General features: G+C 33.9%; 3 protein-coding genes across 4 annotated transcripts; all 3 read right to left on the reverse strand.

Annotated features, from left to right (window-relative positions):
• Positions 1-259: 259 nt before the first annotated feature.
• Positions 260-2833, reverse strand: LOC141700311 (uncharacterized). The gene is made up of 2 exons (XM_074504109.1): positions 862-2833; positions 260-538 (listed from the first exon to the last, which is right to left on the reverse strand). Exons 1-2 carry the CDS (start codon positions 1415-1417, stop codon positions 504-506), a joined length of 591 nt encoding a protein of 196 aa, XP_074360210.1. The 5' UTR covers positions 1418-2833; the 3' UTR covers positions 260-503.
• Positions 1448-1897, reverse strand: LOC141700309 (uncharacterized). The gene has a single exon (XM_074504108.1). It carries the CDS (start codon positions 1895-1897, stop codon positions 1448-1450), a length of 450 nt encoding a protein of 149 aa, XP_074360209.1.
• A 1353-nt stretch (positions 2834-4186) lies between the features above and the next one.
• Positions 4187-8554, reverse strand: LOC141700307 (subtilisin-like protease SBT2.4). 2 transcript variants are annotated; one of them, XM_074504102.1, is made up of 10 exons: positions 8336-8554; positions 8103-8247; positions 6876-7279; positions 6693-6788; positions 6547-6616; positions 6090-6372; positions 5654-5994; positions 5310-5577; positions 4940-5212; positions 4187-4860 (listed from the first exon to the last, which is right to left on the reverse strand). In XM_074504102.1, the coding sequence occupies exons 1-10, from the start codon at positions 8512-8514 to the stop codon at positions 4445-4447; spliced, it is 2475 nt and encodes an 824-aa protein (XP_074360203.1). In that variant the 5' UTR covers positions 8515-8554; the 3' UTR covers positions 4187-4444. The 2 variants fall into 2 exon arrangements, with proteins under 2 accessions (XP_074360203.1, XP_074360204.1); XM_074504103.1 differs by having other exon boundaries at positions 4188-4860; positions 6876-7273.
• Between the last annotated feature and the right edge of the window lie 7849 nt (positions 8555-16403).

Below are 16403 nucleotides of genomic sequence, written 5' to 3' on the forward strand. Positions count from 1 at the left end.
GCGTGTAAGGACATGTTGTATGATGAACAGTCCCTTGTGTGGACAGAAAAGAAGTCAAATCTTTATTGATAAATTCCCCCCCCCCCCCGTTATCAGTACGAATGCATTTGACAGTGGTGTTAAATTGAGTATGAACATAAGCAAAGAAATCCTTTATGGATTGAACAACATGTTGCTTTGTAGGCAGTAAAATGGTCCAAAGAGCCCTAGTACAATCATCTACTAGGGTTAAAAAATACTTACAACCTTCAAAGGAATTTTAAGCATGTGACTGACTAGAAAGAAATTGCAGCTTACATTGCTTTGCCAAAGGACAAATGCTACAGGGAGTAAAATTGTTTGAAACATTACAAGGAGTATTTAAATTGGAAATTTTAGACAAAATATGGGATGGAATGTGTCCCAAACGTCTGTGCCAAATTGAAGTATCTGAAGTAGAGTGAGCCACAGTAAGAGCAGAACTGACTGGAGTATTGATGAGTTGGTAAAGTCCTCCAATGATGCTACCAAGAACCAATCCCTTCTTCTGGTATTGGTCCTGCAGATAACATTCAGAAGAAGTGAAAAGAATGGTTGGATGAAGTTGTGTAGAAAGTTTGCCAACAGACAAAAGATTGAAGGTAAAAGTTGGAACAAAAAGCACTTCAGGAATAAACATGGACAGAGGATATAGCCAAACAGAACCCATGTGAGTAACTGTGGCATTTTTCCCATTTGGAAACTTTACACTCAAAGGAGTAGAAAGAGTGTGAACATTATGCATAGAAGAAATATCACAACACATGTGATTAATGGCTCCTGTGTCAAGGACCCATGTATGTGGTGACAAAACTGTGGAAGAAAAAAGTGAAAAAGTAGTACCTGCTAGATGAGTAGCAAGACTAAACTGATGTTCAGGAGCTTGGGGATGTGAACCACCTTTACTCAGACACTGCATAATAGAGTTCAACTGTGTCTGTAGAGCATCCATTTTTGATGTCAAATGTTGTTCATTAGAAGAATCAAGTGATGTATACTGTGTCCCTGAGACTTGCATAGCTTGTGGTTTGACAGCAACAGCCTTGACATTTGAGTTAGAGAAACGTCGTTTGCCTTTATTGTTTGGGTGGTATGGATGGTCAACTGGATACCCAACTAGTTTATAGCAACGTTCTTTGGTGTGTCCTTTAATATGACAATGTGCACATTCTTGCACTGGATGAGCTCTGTCACTGAACCTATTCTGAATATAAGCAGTAGGACCATTCTGTGGTTTAGAGACATTTACCATCATTGCAACAGGTGAAGAGGTAGAATTGTGAAATTGACGCTGTCTTTCCTCCTGTTTTAGCAACATAAAGGCCTGATTGACACTAGGCCAGGGGCTCATCATAAGCAATTGTCCCCTAGCTGCAGTATAACTTGAGTGCAACCCCATCAAAAACTGTATCAACTTCGTTTTCTCAAGTTACAATTCCCATTCCTTTGTAGCTCCACATGTACAATTCACAGTAGGTTCCAAAGCTTTAATCTCATCCCAACAGCCTTTTAACTTGTGAAAATAGAATTCAATCGAATCATTACCTTGTTCAAGCTTAAAGAGATCTCGCTGAGTTTCATAATACTTATGACCACTAATGGCAGAGAAACGTTCATTGAGCTCACTCCAAACTGTAAAAGCACTGTCTAGATAGTTCATACTATTGCTAATATCATCCGAGACAGTGTTTAAGATCCAGGTAATGATCATATCATTTACACGCTTCCAATGTACAAACAAAGGAGAATCAGTAGCAGGAGCAGTAAAATCGCCATTGACGATCACGAACTTATTTTTGGCAGATAAGGCAATCTGCATCGAACGCTTCCAAGAAGCATAGTTCTCGGATCCTAATAATTTCTTAGAAATCAAAACCATACCTGGTTGATCGTTATTATGCAAATAGAGTGGATGTGAATTATTATCGATGAGTTGAGAATAGGATTGTGAGTTTGTACGAGTATTGAGTTCGTGAACAGGAGTGGAATTTTGAGGAGATAAGGTGTTTGAGGAATTGCGAGTCATTTTGATACCTTTTAACACAGCGTTTGCATATGACATTCAAGAAACGTAAAAAAAATCAATTAATATAGATCGAAGCAGGTCGAAGAATAACAAATCCACAAGAAACTAAAGAACTAAGCGATGAAGATTTGTGAACAGATCGAGTGATAAAATCAGTAAACAATCGAGAATCTATGAACGATGAATATGATATAATCGATGATAATACACATATCAAGCTTGAATTTGCTTGGAATGTTGACGAAGATGAATAGAGATCAAATCCACAAAAACACGGCACGGAGAAATTACTTACAGATTGTTTACAGATCGATGTTGTTGTGAAGATGATGAAGTTCGTCAACAGAATGTGGAAGATTATGCTCTGATACCATCTTGATAATCAAACATTCAATCAAAACATGTTGTATTTCATTAACTAAAATGTTCAGGAATGTATGAAGTATCTACATTATGAAATGGAATCAAATCTGTTACAGAAAGATGAAAAACTCAAATTTTGACTAATGCTCATCTACTAGCTAATATATATACAAAGTGATGTAACTGATTCTGTTATGATAAGCAGAGGTGAGGTGAGTATATGGAATGATATAAGTAGACTCTCATGTCTGTAATAGTCTTCACTTGTGCTCATAAAGAGTTGTAACTTCTTGTAGATAGCATCGTACAAAAATTATCACAGAATTGGAGGACCATATATTTTAAAATTTTGCTGATTTCTTCCGGATTTCTTTTCTGGTTGCAAACACATTTACTAGTACAATAAGCCCTGCGAGTAATGGATTATTTTCTGGGTGCCACTGGCACGGGTTATCTACTAGAAGTCGGTAGATAGCATCAATTTGTCTTTTGTGGGCCTTTCCTTTGTTTCTTTGAGAAAAAATGACAAAAATACATCTTTTATAGAGTTTGTGACAAAAATACCTCTTTTTAAAATTTTGGCCAAAAATACCCGTATAATATGCATTTTTTAGTTGGTTATTACTTATACGCATTTTAAAAATGGGTAATTCGTATTAAAAAAGTTGAAAAAAAATAAAAAAAATAAAAATTAAAAAAGAGATACGCATTCACAAAATGCGTATCACCCATTTGATTCTGGTATACGCATTTGTGACATGCGTATCACATGTTCTGCTCTTTTTATTTTTTTATTTTTTTTATGTAATACCCATTTTTCAGATGCGTAATAGATTTACCCATTTCTAAAATGCGTATTAGAAGGGTATTTTTGGACATACACTCAAAAAAGTGGTATTCTTGTTACAACTTCTAAAAAAGAATTATTTTTGGCCATCACCATTGACATATTTTGTTATGATATTTTTACTCAAGTTCTTGTACGATTTGATTTGGGCCTAATTAGAACTTGAACCTTGAAGAATAATGATTTGTACACATAAATCCTTAAAAAAAAGCTGTACACGTCAATTTTTTATATATCGAATGTGTATATTTTGATTCTTACTCCAACAAACATCCTTAAATCGTTAAATGATAGATATTGTGAGGGTTATCTCAGGAAATAAATTAAATAAATTTGATAGATACATATCATGTGATAGATACATATCATGTAATATAGGAGGGAGGTTAATGTGTTGGACGGAAAATTGACTTGAGATTTTGGAGAGAAAAAACAAATTTTTACGTGACATTTCATAATTCGAAAATTTTGGTCATAATAGGATCATGATATATATTTGATACATCGGGGGTTGATGGTGTATGATTTTCTTTAAGAATATATGTGTACATAAGATTATATATCGAGATTTAAGTTATAATTAAGCGTTTGATTTATCCAAATCTAGTTAAACATTAAGAAATTATACAAAATGTACGTTGAAGATGATAATTTACATCTTGGATGCCTACAGAACCCCTTTTTTTGACAGGAGAAAGATGCCAATTGTTGACACATTGTTGGCGGCGAAAAGCCGAAAACTATTCAGTGAAGTGGTATCAATAAGTGCAAATTAGTAATATATATGCAATGTTGCAGGTAACTTGGTATGTTTTTTTGGTGAAACATGTCATTGTAGTGTTCGTTTTCTTGGAGTTGGAGTTGCATCAAAAATAATTTAAAAGAGCAAGTAAATACTACGAGTTGGTGATTTTAAACAAGTACTCGGGGACGGGGTCTGTCTGTCCATATGCAAAAAATATCCTTGTGTTCATATCCTCTTTTACAGGCATGGCTGACAAGAAAACAAATTGTAGCAAACTGAGTATCATGCAACTCTAAATTTGCTAACTTAATGGAGTAGTCATATAGAATGCCCAAGAAGGAATTAGATAAAAAGAAAACCGAGTTTCACATATGTATGGTCTTTTGTGTTGTGGCCGTTATTTTATTTTTGCATCAAACAAATTAATCCAACACATTTGTGGTGATTAGGCTATCAAAACCGGCCATACTGAGATGGGGATTCTCACCACATGATTTAAGCTTCCTGTGAGAACAATCTCTCCGAAGCTATAGTCATCTAGTACCTTTGTCCCATTGAGTTTGATTTCTAAATCTTGGATACCATTTGGAGATACTGTAAACCAAGGTGGAGTTATTTCAACTCTCACTCCTTCAGGTGGGACTACTCCGGCCAAATACGATTCTGCTTTGCTTGAAACGCTCTGTACTCTCCTTCTAACTACCCTTGCACCAGCTAATGCTGATATTGTCACTGACGGAGTGTTTAAATCAGATGGATTGTCGAATGACTGAATACTGCAGGATCCACCCGTGGCTGTTTCAACTATTTGTGGATCAGTGTTTGGCAACGAGCACAGAAAGCTCATGTAATCTTCATATTCTGCACTTCGTTACAGACAAGTTACAAAATTACCTGATCTCTCATTTGAATCTCATGTTGAATATGTCAATCAAATTACCTGATGGAAAGACTAGGCCGGGATCAATGGCATCGGTTGGACTCACAAAGCCAGCACCGAAATCAAATGGAGTGGATGGATATAGGCTATAAAGATCAGATCCTTCTGCCATTATAGATTCTCCTTGATTATCATGCCTAACAGCAGTAGTTGACATTGCTGAGGAAATCATTGACGGAGTCCATGAAGGATACTGCTGTTTGATTAATGCAGCTATACCGGCTATATGAGGTGTTGCCATGCTAGTACCAGAAAGGAGGGCAAAATTTGAACCTGAAAGAAATTCACTGTCAGATGATATCCTGCTCTAATGGCTGTTTTAAGGTAAACTGTAGAAGCGCACTATTGTTTTTCAGCCCTGTAGAGATACCTGAAAGAATGGGATCAAGAGTACTCATTGGGCTCCAAGCTGCCCATATTTGGTGTCCTGGAGCTAATATATCAGGCTTAAGGACGTCGGTTGGATTTCTTTTAACATCAACGAAATCAGGCCCTCTTGAAGAGAATCTGCTAACAACTGGTGATCGTCCTTTATAGGATGCTGTTCTTCCCTCGCCTATAGCCGCTGTGCCCCTGAATTTTGTTACAATTCCTCTCTTGTCTCTGTGAGTTTGTTGTTCATAGTATCTGACTACTATCTGTGACCAAGATTATACAGGGATTACAAGTTTCCATTGAGGATTGTGCTTAGAGAAAAATAAATTACTTATATACCTCCGAATTATTAGTTCTAGGGATCATGATGCCTGGAACAGAAAATGGGATAGGTTCTGCTATAAAATCACCTAAACTTGAATTTGCAAGAAAAGCAAAACCCATGAATCCTAAGTCTCTTGCTGTGTCAATGATAGCTGTGAGTGATGAAGTTCCGTCCAAGAAGCCTGTCGAAAATGTGCAGATAACAATACTTCCTTTTACTAAAAAGGGGTCTAGTGCCTCTGGGTATTGGCATTCATCTATGTAAGCTGTCGTCCTTGGGAATGTCCCGTTTGCTTTAACTGCATCTTTTGCCATCACAAGCTTATACTGTAAATCTCCAAGCACAAAGCTTGGCCCTAAATGCATAATTGTAATCAGTTATATACGTGAATGATAATATAAGTAATGTAGGAACAAAGAGCTTCTAGCATCTGCATAACACATTTCACACCTGATAGTCCAACACCGGTGATTCTCTGACCATTTCCAAGAATCAGAGTACAGGAGTAGCTTCTATCAGTACCAGAAGCTGCGACACCAACTGCCCAAGGGCTGTAGGAGACAACAGAGTAAATGTCCGGACCATGATTTCCAGCTGCTTGAACCACGAAAACTCCAGCCTTCCGTGCAGATAACATGAAAATCTCGAAAACGCTTAAGAAGGTAAGTGTATCATCGGGTGGTTCATCTGGTCCAATGGACAGCGTCAGGATATCAACTCCATCCATTGTTGCCTGCGATTAATTGTTAGAGATTACATATTCTCTTAATCTGTTTACTTCTTCAACTGTTAGTTTTAGCAGCAACTATAAAGCTTTCAGGTTGGAAAAAAAGAAACAATTTGATTCAACATTTTGGGATCAAATCGAAAGAATTAAGATAATTCAGTTCTGAGCTTGATTATTTACTTGATCAATTGCTGCTACTAAATCTGTTACAGTTCCTAAGCTCGGATATATAGCCTTGTAAACAGCAATTCTGTGGAGCAAAATAAAGAAAAGTCATTAATGAAGAATCATGTAACAGATATTGATAGAGAGTAATGATGTAATACCGGGCACGTGGCGCCATCCCACTAGCTCTTCCATAGTTGAAGCCATTTACAACTACCGGAACTCCAAAATTACCAGCTGCAGTTGATGCCACATGACTGTACGTAGAATATGAAAATAGTATCATTCTTATCACTTAGTGCATGGCCACGCATAATATATGATTTCAGTGTTTGTAATTTTACCTGCCATGCCCAACAACATCAAAGGGTGAAAGCAAGTCTACAGAGGCATTAAAAGTGGGATCTGTTTGAGCCCCAGCTGAGAAATACTTTGCAGAAACTATCTTCCCGTTGCAGGACATTGTAGGAAACTTAGGACCACCCTCACAAGAACCACAAAAATGAGAGATATTTGATATGAAGGGATTTAATGAATCATAAGCAAAGCTAGGGTGAAATGGATTAATTCCGGTGTCAACGAAGCCAATTACTATACCTTCACCTGCATTTTTCTCTCCACCTTTCTCTGCCCAAACTCCTTGCGGTAATCCTAACAACTCAGGGGTGTAACTTGTCATCACTTTGATTCCTCTGTCTTTCTCTATCAACTTCACTCCAGGACCATTTTTTAACTTCTTAGCCTGAAACTTGAATAACTGGGTTGTAGTTGATATAGCAAAAGCTGTAGTGTGATAGTGGACTGACTACTTGTGCACAGTGGAAGCTAGCTGCTGATTGTACATTGTGCGTCAATTTCGATAAAAAAAACAAATAAATATATTCCGTTTTCAATAAATACTAGTATATAAACCGTGTAATGCACCGTTATTTTTATCATTATATATTATAAAATATAGTTTTAATATATTCTTGTTGGGATTCAAATCTTAACCCCTAATATAATAATTTTGCAATACACCACAATTATTTTTACCATTATTTATTATAAATTATAATTTTAAAATATTGTTGGTAGAATTCAAACTTTATACTTTTTATATAATAATTTTTAAGTTTATATCTAACGGTTTTCATCAATTTCATCTAACCGCTCAACAAGAATCAACAACCAAATTTTTAATATTTCGTTTTTAATATAATAATATAGATATATGACATTTTTCTGCTTGACACTTCTGCAACATGGTTGTTGAAAGTGAAGGCATACAGCAGCCATTTGCTATATGGTTGATAGATTATATTTTATATACATATACAGGTGTGTTTGTTCAAGCTAATACATATATATTTGCTATTAAATGAATAATATAAAATCCTAAAAGGTTCATTTTCTGATATCCCAAAGATGTCTTCTACCAATAAATAGATTTTCGAGGAGGGAGATTATTAGAATAATATAAAATCCGAGAAAAAGGCCATTCTACACCTTGAGGTTTTTTATTATGGGAATGGTGCACCAAAGTACGTGGCTTCTGTATGTTACTTATAAAACTAAATGAAGAAGAGAACCTGAGACGGTGAAGTATGAACAGCAAATCCATTGACAACGTGTTTAAAACTGTAAAGCTTGTTATAACTCCCTGTATCTAGAGTGCTCGCAAGAAGTTTCTCGTGAGATTTCACCAATTTCTTTGCATGAGCCTTGGAAACTTCACTGCAGCCCATAATAGTAGATTAATAAACACCCAAAACAAATACAATTTTGAAGCACTGCTATGTACATACATCTGAATATGGCTTACCTATATGGATTAAGCTTTCCCTTCTCTTCGTTTAATAGAGATTGCTTAAATGCAACGGGTTCGCCTTCAACTAAAACTAGATAAATGTTGTCTCTGTCTACTGCTACACATCCAAAAAGAAACATAAATAAAATAAGAACGCCAGTATAGGAAAAAGCTGCTAAATTTTTAATCTTCATTACTAATTAAATGTAAAACTGAGAGTATTTAGCGTTAATAAACAAGTTGACCCAAGGAAGGAAGTAGAAGGTTAAGAAGAAGCATGCAGGGTAAGAGCTGAACATGAATATAAGTTGCAACGAGGCATTGTTAATGTGAATAAAGCTTACAAAGTTGGCTGGAAAAAGGGAGGGGCAGTTTCTACCTTTGAACAAAACGTTATAACTTCTTCTCGTCATCTTCTGTTTAAACAAACACAAATACTTATTTCAGGAATATAAGAATGGGAACTAAATTAAAAAAAAAATCGGATTTATTGAACTGTTTGCGCGAGACTCGTTGTTTAATTGGGCTGTATCTTGAGTTATATATATATATATATATATATATATATATATATATCAGATTTGTGCAATTTAATAGCTCACACGAAAATAAGACATTTGCTTTCATTCTAGACAGACCCGGATATCAAATTCGCTACAAGAAAATAAGGTTAAATTCAACTGCACAAATTCAACCGACCTAAATTCGACCGATTCTGGTTGATTCATTGAGCACGGCTAAATACAACCGCTCGCGGTCAAATTTAGTAATAAATGCGACCGGATTTTTTGTGCGGTTGAATTTAACTCCAGCAAAAAATGGAGTGAATTTTCCTGCCAACTGAATTATTTTGCGCTCCTAAATTCAAACGCTAGCGGTCGAATTTAGCCTTACCAAATGGCGAGATTTTTTCCCGCTCTTTTTGTTTAAATTTGCTGAAATGACAAAAAACGATTTCAATCGAAATCAGTTGAAATAATTAAAATGATTGCAAGCGGTTGTATTTAGTAAATAAAAAAATAAAAAATACTTAAAATTTTAAATAGTATTATATATTATAAAAAAAAATATTTTTATACAAGAATAACATTCATCACATGCACAAATATTTATGATGCAAAAAAAATTATACATTAAGGGAGAATTTTGATTTTTTTGTGTTTGATAATATTTTTAAAATTTAAATATTTGTTTAATATATTTCAAAAATTATGAAAAATAATTTTAAAAAAATCGGAACACCAATTTTGGAATAAACACTCATTAGTTGTATTTGTCAAATTAAAGCTTGAATGTTAAAATGGCAAAATAAATGAAATTATTTTAATGTGAAATTTTGGTTATATCAGTAATATATATCTATTGACATCCATATGTTGGATCGTTAAAAAATTATTTTAAAAAAATCGAAACAACAATCCAGGAGTAAACACTAGTTAGTTGTATTAGTCAAACTGAAAATTGACTGTTAAAATGGCAAAATAAATGAAATTATTTTGATATGAAATTTTATTTATATCACTAATATACATATCTATTGACATCCGTACGGTTGGATCGATGAAAAATATTTTTAAAAAAATTGAAACATCAATTCAGGAATAAACATTAGTTGGTTGTACGAGTCAAACTGAAACTTGACTATTAAAATGGCAAATCAAATAAAATTATTTTTATATGAAATTTTGGTTATATCACTTATATATATCTATTGACATCCATACGGTTGGATCGTTGAAATTTATTTTTAGAAAAATCGAAACACCAATTCAGGAATAAACAGTAGTTAGCTGTACTAGTCAAAATGAACCTTGACTGTTAAAATGATAACCCAAATAAAATTATTTTGATATGAAACTTTGTTTATATAACTAATATATATTTATTAACATCCGTACGGTTGGATCGATGAAAAATATTTTTAAAAAAATCGAAATACCAATTCAGGAATAAATAGTAGTTAGTTGTACGAGTAAAACTAAAACTTGACTATTAAAATGGCAAACCAAATAAAATTATTTTGATATGAAATTTTGGTTATGATACTAATATATATATCTATTGACATCCATACGGTTGGATCGTTAAAATTTATTTTTAAAAAAATAGAAACACCAATTCAGGAATAAACAGTAGTTAGTTGTAATAGTCAAAATGAACCTTGACTGTTAAAATGATAACCCAAATAAAATTATTTTGATATGAAACTTTGTTTATATAACTAATATATATATATATATATATATATATATATATATATATTAACATCCTTATGGTTGGATCGATGAAAAATATTTTAAAAAAAATCGAAACACCAATTCAGGATTAAACAGTAGTTAGCTGTACGAGTCAAACTGAAGCTTGACTATTAAAATGGCAAATCAAAAAAAAATTATTTTGATATGTAATTTTGGTTATATCACTCATATATATATATATATATATATATATATATCTATTGACATCCATACGGTTAGATCGTTGAAATTTATTTTTAAAAAAATCGAAACACCAATTCAGGAATAAACAGTCGTTAGCTGTACGAGTGAAGCTTGACTATGATGTTGGTGATGATATGATGTTGTTAGGCTTAGTTCTGAATTGTAGAAGTAGTTTAGAATTACTTGTATCCATAAGCGAGTTGAAAAATGCAGATTTGAATTTGTATTGGTTTATTAGTTGACTGTTAAAAATGCAAACCAAATATATTTATTTTTTTCTAAAATTCTTGTCATATCACTAAAATATATAGATCTTAACATTCGTACGGTTGGATCATTCATTAATATTTTTAAAAATATCGAAACATCAATATGGGATTAAACACTAGTTAGAAGTACTGGTCAAACTACACTTTGACTATTAAAAAGGTAAACCAAATATATTTATTTTTTTCTATTTTTTTGTCATATCACTAAAATATACAGATTTTGACATCCGTACGGTTGAATCATTCATAAATATTTTTTAAAAAAATCAAAACATCGACATGGGACTAAACACTAGTAAGCAATACTAGTCAAATAACTGGTTAACTGTTATAATAGCAAACCAACGAATTTATTATTTTCTGAAAATTTTGTCATATCACTAATATATACAAGTATTGATATCTATACGGTTGGATCATTCATAAATATTTTATAAAAAAATCGAAACATGGACATGGGACTAAACACTAGTAAGCAATACTGGTCAAATAACTGGTTGACTGTTATAATAGCTAACCAAATAAATTTATTATTTTCTTAAAATTATCGTATCACTAATATATATAGGTCTTAACATCCGTACGATTGGATCATTCATTAATATTTTTAAGAAAATCGAAACATCGATATTGGACCAGTTTTAACCCGTTCATTTCTGAAAATAAATTTAAAAATAAACATCAATATTGAAGCCCGTTCAATTTTTACCAGTTTTAAAAAAATGTCAAGTTAACCATATATTTAAAACACCTCGAATAAAATAAATTTAATAATTTTTTTAAAGTAATCTAACCATACTTTTATGAAGATTGTCAAAAATAAATAGTGTATTGAAATATAAAGAAATTTTAACAAATAATATATTAAATAATTATAATATTTACGTCCTAGTATTATTAGAAATTTTAAATTTACTAACATAAATTATAAAATAATTAATTAATTTAACACTCCTAAATTTAACCGAATATAGTTGAATTTATTGACATGTTAGCGATCCGCGTGAACTACATCAAACGAACAAAAATAAACTACTCAAGAAACCATCCAACGGCTGAAATAATATTTTATAAATCATAACTAAAATATTTATAAAATCAAAAAGTTTGTTAACCTCAACCCCCACCCCTACTTCCTTCACGCCCCCCCCCCCCCCCCCCCCCGTCTCTCTCACCACGGAAACACCCTTCCCCTCATCAGACTGAGTCCCGTAACCCCCCTCCCCTCTTTACTCTCGCTGTCAAAATTAGGGTTATTGAGATTGAATAATTTTGGGACTTTTTATATGGTTGAGGGATTCAACAAATTAATTATCAAGGAAGATGGAGGATGAGGGGATGGGTGTATAGTTGTGTTCCTGTGTGCGTGTTGTGTGTGCCAGGTGTGCGATGATGAAATAAGAAGTGAAGGGAATGGAGAGAATCAGAGAGAAGAAGGAGAGAGAGAGAGAGGTGGTGAGAGTTGATCAGAAATTCGGTTCCGACCGGATTTTGGAGAAATGAAAAAGGGACGAACACAGATCGGGATAAGGGAAGTTTAAATCGATAAGAAAATTTAAGTTTGGGGTTGCCAGAATTTGACAGGCCGATTGCCGGATGGTGATCGCCGCCGGTGGCTACCATAGTTTCTTGGGTCACCAGAATATGTACCTCCAGAGTTTCTTCAATCTGGAAAAGCCTTGTTTTTAGAAAAATTCGAGTTGCCGGAATTTTAGCCGAATTTTTGAAGCTCGCCGGAATATGGAAATTTTCCGATTTTCGGCGAGATTTTTTTAAAAACCGGTGTTTGTTAGTTTGTCTGGATGGGGTCGTATTTAATATCTTATATTTGACAAGATACGGTCGAGTTTAATAATTGGGCGGGCTTTTTAAAATATTTCAGAAATTTTAATTATTTGGGTGGGATTTTCAAATTTTAAGTGAAAAGTCATTTTCGACCGGTGACGGTTGAATTTGACCGGTCGTATTTAGACGGTCGTATTTAACCGGTCGTATTTAGACGGTCGTATTAAAGATTAAATACAACCGATTACTAAATATCACTCCCATATGTATGACCGGGACTAAAACCGGTCGTATTTAGCTAAATACCACCGCTGGCGGTCGTATTTAGTTAAATACGACCGGTTTTGAACCGGTTGTATTTAGCCGTTTTTCTTGTAGTGATTTCATTTTGACCAGCCCAGGTTCAGATGAGAAAAGTTAACTACGAATTTTCACCTGAGAAACCTTTCCGATTTGGGAACTTTTGTTTTATTCCTAAAAACAAAAAAAAATACTTTTTATATTAGGTTTATATTTTTTGAGATAGGATATACGTATCGATAGCCATCAAGAGTAGAAGTCAAAAAAAGGAGAAAAAGAACTTTATGCTTGGAAACTTCAATGTTAGGTCACACACACTGTAAAAGGGGGTTGAATACAGTGTATAGCACAATCAAATCGAATTCAAAGAACACAAGTAACAAAAAACAAATTTTATTAAACTCTGTTACAATGTAGAACTGCCCTCTCTCAGTGATGAACAAATATCACGAGAGCTGCTAGGGTTACAATAAATAATATTCTCGATAATGATAACACTTATAGTGTAAACCCTATGTCTGTGTTTATATACTACACAGTTACAAGATAATCGCTAATTGATATGGAATATAATTCTGCTTCCTAAAATATATCAATCAGTTATCTTTTTTTCCAAGTATTCCATTCTTTACAGAATTCCTTCTTCATGCATATCTCTTCTTACGTTTGTCTTGATCTTCTTTCCTTTCAATCAGCCCCTTCCATATCTGAAAGTTTCCTTTAAGTCCTGATATTATCTCCTGATAAATATCTCCTGAACCTTAAGTACTGATAACTTAAGTTCTGACTTCAGTATAAGTGCTTATTTCAGTTAAGTACTGATTTGTCATGTTTAAGTAAGATCTGAAAACTAAACATAAATCATATTAGACATGACATTATCAAATATATCTAACATTCAACGTAAGCAACATGGGGATAATTTTTCATTCTCTACACTTTATATTGTATTCTAATCTTCTCATGAACCTTGTGACTTTTATTATGAATTTGGTTGGCTAGATTTTTATTGTTGGATGACTAGTTTGAAGCCCTAAACATTATGACAATTATACAGTTTTAATTTTTTGAGATGTGTTCTTAATTGTGCCTATATATACGTCAATGCTTATAGCGATGCTTGAATTAACTATGTTATATGGTCATCAAAATATATTTTGTGATCTGTTAGATATATTTGATAATGTCATGGCTAATATGTTTTATGTTTAGCTTTCAGATCTTACTTGAACAGGATAAATCAGTACTTAACTGTTGATCAGTACTTATACTGGAAGTCAGGACTTAAGGATATCAGTACTTATGTTATCAGGAGATAATCATCAGAAGATAAATATCAGAACTTAAGTGCTGAAGGACAATCAGATAAGGACAGTAGCTGATTAAAGGAAAGAAGATCAAGATAAACATAAGAAGAGATATGCATGAAGAAGGAATTCTGTAAAGAATGGAATACTTGGAAGAAAAGATATCTGATTGATATATTTTAGGAAGCAGAATTATATTTCATATCAATTAGCGATTATCTTGTAACTGTGTAGTATATAAACACAGACATAGGGTTTACACTAAAAGTGTTATCATTATTAGAGAAGATTATTCATTGTAACCCTAGCAGCTCTCGTGATATTTGTTCATCACTGAGAGGTAACAGTTACATACTGTAACAGAGTTTATTGTTTCAATAAAGTTTGTTTTCTGTTACTTAAGTTCTTAAAGTTCGATTTGAGTGTACTATACACTGTATTCACCCTCTCTACAGTGTGTGTGTGACCTAACAATTGGTATCAGAGCCTATCTGTTAACATACATACAGTTAAAGATCCAAACACAATCATGTCGGACACTGAAACTCCAACTAAGCCTACCAAAACTGAGGAATCACCAAAGACACAAATTCAGAGTCGGTATGAGACCATCAGAATTCCCATACTGAGACCATCTGAATATCCCATATGGAAGGTAAGGATGACCATGTTCCTGGAAGCAACAGATCCAGAATACCTTGATAGAATCAAGGAAGGCCCTCACAAACCAACCAAGCTCGCTGTTGCAGTTGCAGGTGAAGCGGCAAAGACCGTACCAAAAGAGAAGAGTGATTATACTGCTGAAGACATAGCATCAATTGCTAAGGATGCTAAGGTACGGCATTTACTGCATAGTGTCATTGATAATGTAATGTTAAACATGGTAATCAACTGCAAGACTGTTAAGGAAATATGGGATGATCTGGATACAAGGTGTCAGGGAACTGACACAATTAAGAAGAACAGGAAGACAATACTCACTCAAGAGTATGAACACTTTGACTCAAAGACTAATGAGTCATTGAATGATTTATATGATAAATTTATCAAACTTTTGAATGATTTGTCATTGGTTGATAAAGAGTATTATCTTGAAGATTCAAACCTTAAGTTCCTGTTAGCTCTTCCTGAATGCTGGGATTTGAAGGCAACGACAATAAGAGACAACTACAATCTTGATGAAACAACTCTTGACGAAATCTATGGAATGCTCAAGACTCATGAGCTGGAGATGGAACAAAGAAGCAAGAGGAAAGGAGGAAAGTCAAGGACAGTTGCTCTTAAGGCTGAAGAAGAATTCCCCAAAACAGCTTCCTCAAAGAAAGATAAGGGTAAAGCTCTTTTCATAAAGTCTGATACTGAGTCATCAAGTTCTGAGAGTGATGATGACTCAGATTCTGAAAGCTTGCCTGAGACTGATGCTGATGAGGAGATGATGAAGCTGTGTGCTCTTATGGTGAAAGGAATCACAAAGATTGCATACAGGAAGTTCAGGAAGGGAAAGAAGTTTTCCAGGAAAGGCATAAGTTCTGATAAGAAGAATTTCAGAAGATCTGAAGGCAGAGGAGGAAAGTCTGACAGAGGAGATTACACCAATGTTAAATGCTATAACTGTGGTGAGAAAGGCCACATATCTCCTGACTACAAGAAAGTAAAGGGTGACAAAGGCAAGGCTCTTGTCACAAAGCAGAAAAGCTGGATAGATACCTCAGACTCTGTAAGTGAGGAAAACTGTGCATTGATGGCAAATGCTGATAAAGAAAGTGCTGAGAGCAGTTCTGAAGCTGCTGAAACAAAGGTACCTCAGACTACTTATGCTTTTCATACTGATGATATTAATGAGTTGAGAAGATATCTTAAAACCATGTTTGTTAGTTATAGAGATCAAACTTTAACATGTGAAAGATTAGCTTCTGAAAATCTTGCATTTAAGAAAATAAATGATTTCTTAGAAAAAGAGTTAGTCATGTTCCATCAAACT

This window comes from Apium graveolens, unplaced genomic scaffold (genome assembly GCF_009905375.1).
Source record: "Apium graveolens cultivar Ventura unplaced genomic scaffold, ASM990537v1 ctg212, whole genome shotgun sequence".
NCBI classification, from domain to species: Eukaryota; Viridiplantae; Streptophyta; class Magnoliopsida; order Apiales; family Apiaceae; genus Apium; species Apium graveolens.

What these genes read in the sequence shown, in the direction of transcription:
- LOC141700309 (XM_074504108.1), bottom strand. Translation starts at nt 1,897, where the DNA reads ATGGTTTTGATTTCTAAGAAATTATTAGGATCCGAGAACTATGCTTCT.
- LOC141700307 (XM_074504102.1), bottom strand. Translation starts at nt 8,514, where the DNA reads ATGAAGATTAAAAATTTAGCAGCTTTTTCCTATACTGGCGTTCTTATT. An exon ending in CTAGAACTAATAATTCGGAG is followed by an intron (nt 5,578 to 5,653) that starts GTATATAAGTAA and finishes TCTTGGTCACAG; the next exon opens with ATAGTAGTCAGATACTATGA. An exon ending in CGGCCTAGTCTTTCCATCAG is followed by an intron (nt 4,861 to 4,939) that starts GTAATTTGATTG and finishes AACGAAGTGCAG; the next exon opens with AATATGAAGATTACATGAGC.
- LOC141700311 (XM_074504109.1), bottom strand. Translation starts at nt 1,417, where the DNA reads ATGGGGTTGCACTCAAGTTATACTGCAGCTAGGGGACAATTGCTTATG. An exon ending in TCTTGCTACTCATCTAGCAG is followed by an intron (nt 539 to 861) that starts GTACTACTTTTT and finishes TGTTATCTGCAG; the next exon opens with GACCAATACCAGAAGAAGGG.